The sequence below is a fragment of the Megalobrama amblycephala genome, linkage group LG17 (genome assembly GCF_018812025.1).
Source record: "Megalobrama amblycephala isolate DHTTF-2021 linkage group LG17, ASM1881202v1, whole genome shotgun sequence".
In the NCBI taxonomy this organism is placed as follows: domain Eukaryota; kingdom Metazoa; phylum Chordata; class Actinopteri; order Cypriniformes; family Xenocyprididae; genus Megalobrama; species Megalobrama amblycephala.
The window spans coordinates 42496484-42511163 of record NC_063060.1 but is presented as its reverse complement, the minus strand read 5'-3'; the positions used below and the strand labels follow the sequence as shown (position 1 = coordinate 42511163).

Here is a 14680-nt window from a genome sequence, read left to right as displayed (position 1 = left end):
TCAGCGCACGGGCTTTGAGGAAGTTCCACGTCACATTTGCCTGCCGTGCACAGACACAACTGCAGCCGAGAAACACATCAGACTCTCGGTGGATGATATAAAATATTACAACTGAAGGAGACCAAAACCAGCAAACGCAATCATGGCAAGTGTCACATCAGTATCTATGTTATAGACAATATTGTTGCTGTTTCGCATATATTGAGGAAAATAAATAGGCTTTCAGTAACGTTAGCTAGCGCTGTTAGCCTCGAAGGCCCTTAGATTGGCCACATAGACAACTCAAATTCAGTCAGTCTGTGAATTATTTATTATTTTTAAATGTTTTTCGAGATACTATTTACATTTTAAATATTTACATTTTAAAGAAAATACATATATAATGAATTAATTGTCCACTTAAATGTTGAATGACAATAAAGTGATTTGTATCTGGCTAACAGCTGATGATATGAATGTGACGTTAACATAAGTACATGTTAATAAAAAAGCACTATAGAAATGTGATGCTGTTTATTATTATTTTGAGTAATTTAGTCACTCCCTGACATTATCTTGATGAGGCTTGATTTGTTGTAATTTTGTTGCTTACTGTGCTGTAAAGGTTATCAGACTTTTAACTGGGTGATAAATAGTAAATGTTTGTGTAATTGTGGGTAAAAACAAAATTTCACTGCTTTCTGTTCTTAAAACAATTACGTTTTGTGCTTTTTCTGTAGACTGTTGGTGTTACTGCTGTATAATTAGGACTGTTGACTTAAGATTATTATCAGCTCTAATGTAATAGTGATTTTGATTCTCCTCTTCTAGCCTCTGAGGCTGGACATCAAGCGCAAACTCACGGCTCGATCTGACCGTGTCAAAAGCGTAGACCTTCATCCGTCTGAGCCATGGATGCTGGCCAGTCTGTACAACGGCAGTGTGTGTGTGTGGAACCATGAAACACAAGTGAGTAGGAGACGTGTGCAGTTTTTCAGCATTTGCAATACATCTGATCTTTACATCAAACATTAGGGATACGGTAGAGCATTAAGTGTGTTTAATGTATGTCTAATATTTACCTTTCACAGACTCTGGTTAAGACGTTTGAAGTCTGTGACCTGCCAGTAAGAGCCGCCAAGTTTGTTGCCAGGAAAAATTGGGTCATAACTGGTGCTGTGAGTATACATGAAGAATAATATGCACAGTTATACAATATATATTTATGCTGTTACATGTATTATAGCTTTTTGTTACTGATATTAAACCTTTTAATAACCCCGCCCCCTCTTTTTCTAGGATGACATGCAAATTCGGGTTTTCAACTACAACACATTAGAGCGAGTACACATGTTTGAGGCCCATTCAGATTACATTCGCTGCATCGCTGTGCATCCCACCCAGCCCTACATCCTCACGAGCAGCGGTACAGATTACATTTACATTAAGTATTTGTTTTATACGTAAACTACTTGTCAAAAGTTTTTGAACGGAAAGATTTTTTAATGTTTTTAAAAGAAGTCTATTCTGCTCACCAAGGCTTCATTTATTTGATCCAAAATACAGTAAAAACAGTAATATTGTGAAATATTTTTACAATTTAAAATAACTGCTTACTACTTGAATGTATATTAAGATGCAGTTTATTTCTGTGTTAGCAAAGCTGAATTTGTAGCATTATTACTCCAGTCTTCAGTGTCACATGATCCTTCAGAAATAATTCTGATTGGCTGATTTGCTGCTCAAGAAACATTTATTATTATTATCAATGTTGAAAACACTTGTGTATGTTTTTTTAAGGATTATTTGATGAATAGAAAGTTCAAAAGAACAGCATTTATCTGAAATATAAAGCTTTTGCAACATTATAAATGTCTTTACTCTCACTTTTGATCAATTGAATGCATCCTTGCTGAATAAAAGTATTAATTTCTTTAATTTCTTTACCAAAAAAAACACTTTCTGACCCCAAGCTTTTGAACAGTAGTGATAATGTTACAAAAGCGTAATATTTCAGATAAATGCTGTTTTTTAACTTTCTATTCATCAAATAATCTGTTTTCAACATTGATAATAATAATAATAAATGTTTCTTGAGCAGCAAATCAACATATTAGAATGATTTCTGAAGGATCATGTGACACTGAAGACTGGAGTAATGATGCTGAAAATTCAGCTTTGATCACAGAAATAAATTACATTTTACCATATATTAAAATGGAAAACAGTTATTTTAAATTGTAAAACTATTTCACAATATTACTGTTTAGCTGTATTTTTAATTAAATAAATGAAGCCTTGGTTTGCAGGAGAGACTTCTTTTAAAAACAAAAAAAAAAATCTTTTCATTCAAAAACTTTTGACCAGTAGTGTATATGAAAAAACACCATATTTGGAGTGTCAGTAAGATTTTTTTTTTTTTTTTTTTAAAGAAATTATTATAATATTCATCAAGATTGCATTAAATTGATCTAAAGACTGGAATAATGCCTGCTAAAAATTCAGCTTTGCCATCAATTACATTTTTAAATATATTAAAAACATTAGTTATTTTAAATTGTAATAATATTTCATAGTATTACGATTTTTGATTAAATAAATGTAGCCCTTGTGAGCAAAAGAAACTTCGAAAACATTAAAAACAAAATCTTACCAACCTCAAACCTTTGAACTGTGGTGTATATATACAAAACTCTTTGTGTTTAACATTCATGTGTGTGTGTGTTTAGACGACATGTTGATAAAGCTGTGGGACTGGGAGAAGAAATGGTCCTGCAGTCAGGTGTTTGAGGGCCACACACACTACGTGATGCAGATTGTCATCAACCCCAAGGACAACAACCAGTTTGCGAGTGCATCGCTGGACAGAACCATCAAGGTAAGACTGAACACTTATGCATATAGAGCAAGTTTGAATCTGACTTGTGACATTTCCCTCATAATTTCTTCTTTGTTGTGTTTCAGGTTTGGCAGCTGGGCTCTTCCTCTCCTAACTTTACTCTGGAGGGTCATGATAAGGGGGTGAACTGCATTGATTATTACAGTGGAGGAGATAAACCCTACCTCATATCTGGAGCTGATGACAGACTGGTCAAGATTTGGGACTATCAGGTATAAACGATATTGATGATAATCAATGGAGCGGGTCATTACTGGCTGTTTGTTTACTTCTGTTCTGTGAACCTCTCTCTCTTCAGAATAAGACATGTGTGCAGACTCTCGAGGGTCACGCTCAAAATGTGTCCTGTGTCAACTTCCACCCAGAGCTGCCAATCATCATCACTGGATCAGAGGATGGTGAGTCGTGGCACATCTTCAGGATAATCACTTTTATAAAACTGCACTGCCTCATTCCTGGTGCAAATATTTTTTATTAGTTTTTATGCCAGTGAAATATTTTAAAAACACACAGCTTACAGCGGTCTCTGCACATTAAACTGAGACTGTATAAAGTGACGGCCGCTTTCGAAACACACTTTGTGATGCTTTGAACTTTTACAAATCATTTATCCTGAACCATTGATTCGGAGCATGTATCAGACTGCCAAAGTCACGTCATTTTGGTAAACGAGGCTTCGTTACGAGACGAAAATAAGACGATAACTTAAAACAAACCGGCTTTGAATGACAAAAACTATGATGATAAATCTATTGATATTTTTATCAGTGAATAAAAATGAGATGAAAATGTTAGGAAGGGCTGATTTGTGTAGAGATCTTTTAAATTGTAACACGCTGATCTACCCAGTGGCACATAAGTTGGCATACACTTTTTGCAACTTGCATGTCTCATAAAACGTTCAAAAATGTAAATGTCTGGTAGAAAGACAAGAGCAGACGTATGGATTGATCTGAAAAAGCATGACGACACAAAAGAGAGCTTTATTTGGTCTTTTTTTATTATTTGGTAGCTGCCTCTCAGACGTCCGTGTATGAGTACTGAATTGTCCGTTTTGAAGAGTATTCATGTAAACACAGTCACTTATGTCTCAAGAAAACTTAAACAGTTGTGAGAATATCAGATGTGCATCAGTATATTGGATCCGTGCGTTCGGTCTTAAAGTGACAGCAGCCTAATAAACCTGCTGTCTCAGAATTGCATGCACAAACAATGTTGTATGCAAGTTGTTATAAAGAATGCATTACAATTTAACTAAACCCATTAGATTTTAGTCAACTAAATCTACTGTACTGTAAAACTAAAACAATTCAGATTACTAAAAAATTACTAAAACTAAATGGCTTTTTGGTCAAAAGACTGACTAAAACTAAATCAACCTGCTGTCAAAGTTAACACTGGTCTATATATAATTTTTACCTGATCTCAGATCAATTTTATAAATTTTTAGACATTGAATGATAATAAAAAGGAAGAGTTGTAGTTAAAAGTCTCAGACTATTCTGATTACGCAATCTCTCTATAAAACAAACAAAACAAGTCCTACAATTGAATAAAACAACACACTTTATAAAGACACTTTATATTTATTGGTATTAGTTGATTTGATAATTGCATATTATAGATTACACCTTCAATAAAACATTTGCAATTGGTGTGTAAAAGGTGTTTTTATGCACAAGTTTTTGCTGCATTTACACTGTTCTGACCAGCAGGGGTCACCATTGTGTGGCGTTTTGAGTGAATCATTTTGTGAGGCAATTGGTCCAGTTTTGAGAAGCTTTGTTTCTCCCTTCACTAGTATAAAGTATTTTCAAATTAAAAACAAACACTTCTCCTTTAAATCTTCTTGTATCTGTCTTCTGTTAAGGCACGGTTCGTATCTGGCACTCCAGCACTTACCGTCTAGAGAGCACCCTGAACTATGGCATGGAGCGGGTGTGGTGTGTGTCTGGCTTGCGCGGCTCCAACAATGTGGCATTGGGTTATGACGAAGGCAGCATCATTATCAAGGTACTAAAAATAATACAAAAGTAGCACCATGCTGTTGCCTGTCAGCGGTCTGACATACCAGCTAAAGCTCAGGCTCATAATTGGAAAGTTCAGTCCCCACAATGAGAGCCATTAGGTTTTTCCAGGGCAACGGCTGTCAGCAGGGGTCGCAGAGGATAATGTTACGAGATTTCTATTTCAAATAAATGCTGTTCTTTTGAACTTTCTATCCATCAAAGAATCCCACAAAAATGTATCACCGTTTCTACAAAAATATTAAGCAGCACAACTGCTTTCAAAATTGATAATAATAATGTTTTTTGAGCACCAAATCAGCATATTAGAAAGATTTCTGAAGAGTAATGATGCTGAAAATTCAGAAATAAATGACATTTTTAAATAAATCAAAATTAAGACCATTATTTTAGATTATTATAATGTTTCACAATATTACTCTTTTTACTGTGTGTATATATAGATATATACATTTACATGACATTTCTATCTACTTCAATGAACATTAAATAATAATCTGATGAGCTTTATATAATGTAATATCTCATGTGGAGAGTCCTCTGTAATTTATCCGGTTTATATTTGTGTTTTAGCTTGGTCGTGAGGAGCCAGCCATGTCAATGGACACCAGCGGAAAGATTATTTGGGCCAAGCACTCAGAAATTCAGCAGGCTAACCTCAAAGCCATGGGAGATGCTGAGATCAAGGATGGTGAGAGGCTGCCACTGGCGGTGAAGGACATGGGCAGCTGTGAGATTTACCCCCAAACTATCCAGCACAATCCTAATGGCAGGTAAGACTATCACATAGAGCTGCACGATTAATCATTGAAAGGTCGCTGTCTCGATTCAGACACCCACACGATCTCGTAAATGACAGAGATTCGCCTGTCTTTATTAAGCCTTTGACAAAATTACACTGGAATATTTAGATCTGCGTTAATACTGCCGCTGAGCCAGAGAGAGCAGTTGTCATGTATAGGTATGAAACAGACGATTTCTTTCCAACCAAACAGTATTATTATAATTACAAATATTCAAATGATCACAGAAGTACTGGGATAAAAGTTTATAGTTCAGATATTAACAGTAATGTCTAGTATGGAAGCTTGTTTCCACACTTTTTAAAAAAAATAAAAAGGTAATTGCGACTTTTTATCTCACAATTCCTGCTTTTTCTTAGAATTGCAAGTTTAGATCTCAATCCTGACTTTATAACTCGTAATTGCATGTTATAAAGTTGGAATTTGCAAGATATAAACTCACAATTCTAAGAAAAAAAGTCAGAATTGAGATAACTTTTTTTTTATTTAGTGGCGGAAACAAGCTTCCATACCACCAGGTGGTGGCAGGTGACTTTTAAAAACCTTAAATCATTCAGTCAAAAGATTCGTTCAAAAAGTTATTCATCCACTAAAGTATTTATGAGTGAGTCATTGAATCATTAAAACTGATTATTTAAAAAAAAAAAAATCATTCAAATTAATTAAACATAGACTTAGACATAGACATTAAATTGCAGCAATTTAAATTTTTGTCAGAACCTCTGGTAAATTACCTTTGTTCAGAATAGGGATCACTATTTGAAACAAAAAATTGTGATACTCCGTTTATCCAGAATCGAGCTCTACTATCACATCTATCCTCTAATGCCACTCATTTACATAGAGCCTGCAATTTAATAATGTAAATATAGTTTTACAAACAATACATTTATCAACATCCAAAGTTTCAGTACCATTAATCTTGTTGTCTAGGTTTGTGGTGGTGTGTGGAGATGGAGAATACATCATCTACACCGCAATGGCTCTGAGGAACAAGAGCTTTGGATCTGCACAGGAGTTTGTCTGGGCCCATGATTCATCTGAGTAAGTGCACAACAAACATGTCAGAGCAACTGCTTACTAAAAATACTGTATGAAATATGGAAACTGACGTGACTTTGTTTTAAATTAAGGTACGCGATCCGAGAAAGCAGCAGTGTGGTGAAGATCTTCAAAAACTTTAAGGAGAAAAAATCTTTTAAGCCAGACTTTGGAGCAGAAGGTAAACTGTTTTGCATTGCATTAGTAGTGCAGTAAGCTCTGTATTCAAAATTTTTTGTGCAAAAATCTAGTAGTAAATACAGAACATTTACATATGCACAACCATACGGCATGCTCGATTCCTTGATTGCATGTAGTACAAGCGTGTCAGTCTTTTATGGTTTTATGTAAATGAATGGTTGTGCGTTGCAGGCATCTATGGTGGTTTCTTGCTGGGCGTCAGATCAGTGAATGGCTTGGCTTTCTATGACTGGGATAACACAGAGCTGATTCGTCGCATTGAGATCCAGCCTAAACACGTGAGTCAGCTGCTACAGTCCTCTTTTCTTTTGTTCTGAATTTTGGGACAATTGTTTAGTGTGCTGGACCTGTACTTGCAGATTTTCTGGTCAGACTCTGGTGAGCTGGTTTGCATTGCCACAGAGGAGTCTTTCTTCATCCTGCGCTATCTATCAGAGAAGGTGGCTGCATCACAAGAGTCAAATGAGGGGGTCACTGAAGATGGTATCGAAGATGCTTTTGAGGTCAGTGTTAAAAACACACGGTCATGTTTAATCTGTTTAAAAGAGTTCTTTCAAAGGAAAAGCATTGTAGTTAAATCTTATCAATGCATTCAAAAAGAATGATCTAATGAATCATTTACAATACAACCAGGATTTTTATTAAGACTGTACATTTTGATGTTGACTTTAAAGATTTGAAAAAAAGGTCTGATCTCCTCTGTGTTTGTGTGTGCAGGTCCTGGGAGAGATTCAGGAAGTGGTAAAGACAGGTCTGTGGGTGGGAGACTGTTTCATTTACACCAGCTCAGTCAACAGACTCAACTACTTTGTTGGAGGAGAGATTGTCACCATTGCTCACCTGGACAGGTGCCGTCAGATTTCCCTATATCTGAAATCAGTGTCAAATCATTTTCATAGTTCTGGTTCGTAAGATTTAAAAAAATGTTTTTGAAAGAAGTGTCTTTCTATTTAATGATTAAACTTAATTTGCTAAATAGAAGTAATTAATTTCTTGAAAATAAGAAACAATGACCCTAAACTTAGTAAAATTAGTAAACTTAGTATACATAGAGAAGGAAGGCCTGATAGTCGACTCACCCCAAATAGTCGACTAACCGTTAGTCAATGAGAAGAGGCTTAGTCGACCAAAATTGGTATTTGTTGGTTAGTCGCAGAAAAAACCCTCCACATGAAAGTGGTGAAATCACACAGTCTATGACTGACAGATCGTTAACGACAGGAAATCCAAACATTTGCATGTCATCATCATTCATCGACCTCAGATTTGGCTTATCACTTGAAACATGCAAGTAGTAGCGACTCCAACTAGTCCGCTCGCTCTAATGTTAACCTAGATAATTGTGTGCTATTATTTGGCACATATCCAAGTGTTTGTGTGGGGAGCGCTTACTGCACAACATGGAGGCGCCGGCGCGATCACTTGCAGTTAACTTAAAATACTAATTTTTGGTCATTCAGATAAGAATAATACAACATTTGAAACTGTAAATTGTTTGCTTTTATTTCTGTAAACTCACAATAACAAGATGTTGTGCTTTTGTAAAATAATGAAAAGAAATAGGATGCGCTTTCTGCCGTTTTGGTCTCAAGTGAACTTGAGCGCGTCACAAAAATGAACCGAAACTCCGCATATACTTGCCTTACAGACATGAGAAATATATCTATGGAAAGCTTGAAATTTCTACTTTAAACGAACTGATTCAAATCTAAAACGAATATTCTCAGATTATGTAATCAGTATGAAATGCGCATAAAGTCAGTATCGTCGACTTCATCACTGCAGCTGAAAACACAAAAAAACATGTGTTTAGCAATAAATTATTAAAATGTTCAGACAGTGTCCTTCTGTTTTTTTATGCCACAGAATCATTACGTTTGCCGGTGTACTGCTGTAATCTTTATGTGTGTGTTTGAGCACTGATTAGGCTATGTATTAAAACAGCCAATTAAAGGCTCATTATTATGATTTATATGGTTTATTAATATAAACGTCCAATTAGTCGACTAATTACTTAAATGAACGACTATTAGTCGACTAGAAAAATCTTTAGTTGAGGGCAGCCCTAATTATTATTATGTAATATAATTCATTCATTCATTCATTCATTCAGTCTAACAGTGACTTGTTCATCTTAGAACCATGTACCTTCTGGGATACATTCCTAAAGACGACCGTCTTTACCTGGGTGATAAGGAGCTGAACATTGTCACGTACTCTCTTCTGGTGTCTGTCCTGGAGTACCAGACTGCTGTCATGCGCAGAGACTTTGGCATGGCTGACAAAGTGCTCCCCACCATCCCTAAAGAACAGAGAACCAGGGTTGCCCACTTCCTGGAAAAACAGGTAAGATTTCAAAAGTCATGATTTGCAAATAACGATTCTAGCTCTGCAAGAGTAGCAGCAGTTTAGACTCATAAGTCGAAAGTAATAAAAATATGCATGTGAAATACGTTATAAGTCATACTTGAATGTACTTGTGAAGATCAGTGTATACAAATGTGTCAAGAAAGCCTTACGCTGCATCCGAAATCGAAACTTCCCTACTATATAGTACACGAAAAACACTATGCCAACAGAGTAGTATGTCTGAATGCATAGTATTCAAAAAACAGTTGTCGTAAAGTACCCGGATGACCTACTAATACTGACGGGATTCTGAAGTGCTAATTCGATGGACACTTTACTATCCCATGAGGAATGGAGGATAAGCAATGTAACTGACACTGGTAGGTCACGTGACAGTAACAACATGGTGGCTGTAGTACGTCCGGATAACATTCATACTACACACATTCATACTACATATAACAAATTTTTTTTAAACGGTGAAGTAAATTAAAGTGTAAATGTAGTACATTCTCAATATGCGATTTTGAATGCAGCGTTATTGATTGATTGGCTACAAAAAGTGTAACAAATCAAAATGATATACTTTTTATGTTCTGTGATGTCTAAAGGATGTTTGTCCGTGTGCCTTCAGGGTTTCAAGCAGCAGGCCTTGGCCGTGTCCACCGATCCAGAGCACCGGTTTGAGCTCGCGCTTCAGTTAGGAGAGCTGAAAATCGCCTACCAGCTAGCAGTAGAAGCTGAGGTTTGTTGTTATAAACCAGTGATACAGCTCCCCTAGTGGTGGCTAAGCTCAGTAGCTTACTACTTTATTCATTACATTTATTGTAGTGGAAAAAAACTTTTTCTGCAAAAGTAGATCAAAGTTAATATAATGAGGATTGCTAATGTTAATGCTCTTCTTCTGTAGTCTGAGCAGAAGTGGAAGCAGCTGGCAGAGTTGGCCATCAGTAAGTGCCAGTTTGGTTTGGCACAGGAGTGCCTCCATCATGCCCAGGACTATGGAGGTCTTCTGCTCCTGGCCACTGCATCTGGCAATGCTTCTATGGTTGCCAAGCTTGCAGAGGGGGCAGAGCGTGACGGAAAAAACAACGTTGCCTTCATGACCTACTTCCTGCAGGGAAAGTAAGTATTATAAGTGAAAAGACTTTTGTCAGCGAAAATACAAATAGAAATTTGTTGACTACAGATGTTTTACTTTTATGGATTATCATTTTTATAGTCTACTATGCATTCCTACACTTTTTCAGTCACTGATTGTTGTTTTGAATATGGTTGTGTTGCTTTAGCTGATTTTTATTGTTTGTCTTGCCAGACTGGACAACTGTTTGGAGCTCCTGATCAAGACCAATCGTCTGCCAGAAGCAGCCTTTCTTGCCCGCACATATCTGCCCAGCCAAGTGTCCAGGTCTGTGTTCACATTCATGTTGTCACAGCAGTAAAGTATCACCTGATCGAGAACAAGCTCTGGCTCCAGAACGCTGTATCTCAGAATAGAATGCACTTGACTTGATCTCAATTTCCAGTCTCTTTTTGACTCAAAGACATCGGTATAAAGTAAATTAGTCGTTGATCTTTTTTCTACTTCAGAGAGTAAAATGTGTTATATTTACACTCCTGTAACTGTGTGTTTGATAACAGGGTGGTGAAGCTTTGGAGAGAGAGCTTGTCTAAAGTGAATCAGAAAGCTGCAGAGTCTCTGGCAGATCCGACGGAGTATGAGAACTTGTTCCCAGGCCTGAAAGAGGCGTTTGTGGCGGAGCAGTTCCTGAGAGAGACCTGCCTCGGCAAAACCAGACCTGCCTCCGACTACCCACTGATCACGGTAAGAGAGCAGGGCTTTTCCATCTTTACTCAAAGCATTAATATTTTGAGTTTGCTTTTTCATATTTTTAGTTTTAGTAATTTAAGTTTTAGTAGTTTACTTTGGTCTTTTTCATTATATTTCTATTTAGCAATAATTTTATTTTTATTTCAGTTTTGGTTTTAGTAAATTTAGTATTTCAATATAATTTAAGTTAGTTGACAAGGCAACATTTCAAATTTTTGGTGAAGGTTTTTAAGTTTAAGTGTGTATATTTCAGCTTCATTTGAATTACCAAAAACAATTTAATAGTTTTAGTTATAATGAACAATATGAACACTGCCTTTACTTCTTCACCATTTACTTACACAGAATCCAAGCAGTTAGAAGATACAAGCCCATAAGTCTTTGATCAGCCAATATTTACTCATTGACCTATATCTCCTGAAATCAAACTAAACTCATTTATACTAGCAAATATAGTCAGATTACACCTGTAGGGGACGCTATAATGTAAAATCAACATTATTCCAACATGCTTGATCAAGAATTTTTTTTTTAACTTAACTGCATCTTGTCATTTTAGTCTGTTTTGATCCTGATCTGCTCTTTTAATTCTTTGCATACCTTTTTGTGTTGTAATTAATTGTTTAAAAATCAATTTTATTTGAGTAATAAGCTGTCTTTATGATTTAAAAAACTGTGTAGTTTCAACATCAGTTTTTTCTCACTATTTCTTTAGCCCAATGAAGAAAGGAACGTGCTGGAGGAGGCCAGTGGTTATGAACCAAAAGGAATTATCCCCACTCCTACAGAGGTGTGTGTGTTTGTCAAACACTCATTTTGTTGATGCCAACTAGAACTAGTGCTGCAACCAAGGGCCTAAAATTAACTTTTATTTAAATCATCAAGGCTTAAACTTTCGTGGCAATGCAGCACTGGCCCGTCAACGGTCCTGAGCATCATTCACGTTCATGTTCTCACAACAGTGCATTGTTAGAATTCATAAAAATTTTACCAGCCAACTGCCGTTTCATATACTCGGTTTTATACTCTCATTTGGCACTTAGCAAGTGTTAATTTTAGTCCTTGGGTGCAACGGATCACAAAACTCATGGTTTGGATAATGTTTTTGTTTGTGAGTCATGGATTTTTTCGGATCAGCAAAAAACAAAACTAACAAACAAAAAAATCACTCAAAGCACACTTTTAGGTACTTTGATACCACAGAAAAAACTACTAGCCTAACTATAATGTTCAAACATCATTAGAGACAAGTGAACAGTCAATAAAAAAAAAACAAACACTAAGTACAATTATAAATACAATAAAACAAAGTTACAAATAAATTAAGGTCTAACATTAGTATTGAGGTACAGACATGTAATAGTTAAATGTAAAATAACACTAGTGTTCACTGTATAAATTAAATATAGATTAATCTTTGTTAAAGCTGTCTTTTGGTGTTTTGATGAACATTAATGACACAGACAGCAGCACATTTATTAGGCTGCTGTCACTTTAAGATCTGATGCACGGATCCAATGTAATACACATCCAATTTCTTTCTCAGCTGTTTCTGTTCACTTAAGACATAACTGACTGTTTACAAGGATATTTAGCGAGAATGGTATTTTGACATAATTTTGTACCTGTCCGTTCAAGAGCAAGGAGATGCAAAAGAGGAATCAATTCAGTGTATGTGCATCTGAAGTGTTGCTCTCTATGTGTATGAATGCAGCTGTGGGCACAAATAACAGCGCTTGAGTACTGAATTGAGTTCTCTTTCACCTAATCACTATGTAAATTTACAAGACAAAATGTGCAAATGATTGAACTCTATGATGGTTAAACTTGCAGTTAATCCAAGAATTGCATGACACCATATCTTTGTGCATAAACAAATCAGATTGCCTGTGTATGTTCAGCAGGTGAAGGCCTCAGAGGAGCCCCCAGAGGATGTGGGTGTTTTGGCCTCAGTGATGGCAGCCGTCTCGGCTCCAGTAGTTGCTGCCATGAGTCATGCAGAATCCCAGCCTCCTCAGAAGGTCGAGGAGAAGACAGAGGAAGAACCTCCCACAGTGACAGCAGAAGAACAGAAGGTATTTGGTAAAAATACACAGTTAATAAAGCCATATTAACATCAGATTTGATGTAACCTCACTTTGTGATTTATTTTAAGGTTATTGATGAACTGGAGGATGATTTGGATAACATGGAGCTTGATGACATCGACACCACAGATGTCAATCTGGACGACGACTTCTTAGATGACTAAACCCCCAGCACTGAAGCATCAAGTTTATTTAAGCGACCAAACCTTTTTTATTTGTTCCTGTTAGACCTGCAGAGCTGAAGTCTTGGGTAGACTGGGCTGAATATAAATGTCTTTTAGGGCGTACCAGGAATGTGCATTATTGATGGTGAATTTTTGTACTTCATTCTGGACCTTCAATTTACATTTTACCTGTACATCAAGGTATATGTTGATTCTTGTGTGTTTGGCCATGATAAATCATGGCTCCATTATTCATAATAAAGATATCTACTATACTTACAATGATTTGCCCTGTCATAATATTGTTTTTTTTAATGAATAAGTAGGCATCTGAATGATTTATGCAAAATATAATATAAATATGTCAGACTTGAAGACAACTTAATCTGGTATCACAGAGCCACATTAAAAAAATAAAAAACCCTGCATATTAAAGGCACAATATGTAATTTTCACCATTAGATATCGCTTATTCAAAACAAAGGGGTAGCTTTATGATGCCATGAATGAGTGGAATCATGGGATTTGTCGTCTTACCTCCACAACCGATGGAAAGCAACCCAATGGGACTCGGTCAGAAATCACATTCATGGATGAGCTAATTCATGAATGTATTAATTTTGAGCGAGTCCACTGGAGCGAATGCTTATGAGAGGGACCTGCGATACACACCGGTCTCGAGACCAGTGGAGCTTTTATTATGCGCTGCAGTAGGCTGCTTTCACTCTTCTCATTGTGAATGTGGGGTAATGCAGCACTTTTATATGGTTAAAATAAAACCTTGAGTGTGTTGAAAGTTGTTTTAATGTTACTCTTTGTGTGAGAGATTGGTTGCACTTTGCAGTAATCTCGAAATTAGAATATCATCTTAATAAAAACTGGATGACTTGTGTTGCTTAATGACATGCAATTAATTGTAAAATATATTGTAAGATGGAGAAAGATCTCTTTGATAATATATTAGCCAATTGACAAAACTGTCTCTGAGGCATGGTAAAATCATGTTACTGGAAAATGATGAAAGCAAGCAATTCAAAGTTTCAAACAATAAGACTAACCGTGTTGAGCTTTATAACACTGATTCGTTTTCGGTTTGTATCCAAACAGTTGCTCACCTGTCTAATAAAATGCATAATACATTAAAGTGTCTTTGGTGTTTCCATAGTTTCAATGAAAGTAAAACTGGAACTCAAGGGAAACACGGATATGACTTCATTGACAGGCGATGCATGGACATAGTCTGTGTCCTGGTTAAAATTGCTGATTTCTCAGGATTTAAACACTGTTGGAAACACGTGG

The 14680-nt window shown here is 36.2% G+C and overlaps 1 protein-coding gene across 2 annotated transcripts; it reads left to right on the top strand.

Annotated features, from left to right (window-relative positions):
- copb2 (COPI coat complex subunit beta 2) lies at window positions 1–13663 on the top strand. 2 transcript variants are annotated; one of them, XM_048162824.1, is made up of 22 exons: window positions 1–145; window positions 811–948; window positions 1071–1157; window positions 1279–1405; window positions 2709–2857; window positions 2944–3090; window positions 3177–3276; window positions 4749–4891; window positions 5479–5678; window positions 6642–6752; window positions 6842–6930; window positions 7122–7228; window positions 7310–7453; window positions 7668–7798; window positions 9089–9296; window positions 9934–10044; window positions 10210–10424; window positions 10615–10707; window positions 10941–11124; window positions 11846–11920; window positions 13035–13205; window positions 13286–13663. In XM_048162824.1, exons 1-22 carry the CDS (start codon window positions 143–145, stop codon window positions 13379–13381), a joined length of 2829 nt encoding a protein of 942 aa, XP_048018781.1. In that variant the 5' UTR covers window positions 1–142; the 3' UTR covers window positions 13382–13663. The 2 variants fall into 2 exon arrangements, with proteins under 2 accessions (XP_048018781.1, XP_048018780.1); XM_048162823.1 differs by having other exon boundaries at window positions 13032–13205.
- The last annotated feature ends 1017 nt before the right edge of the window (window positions 13664–14680 follow it).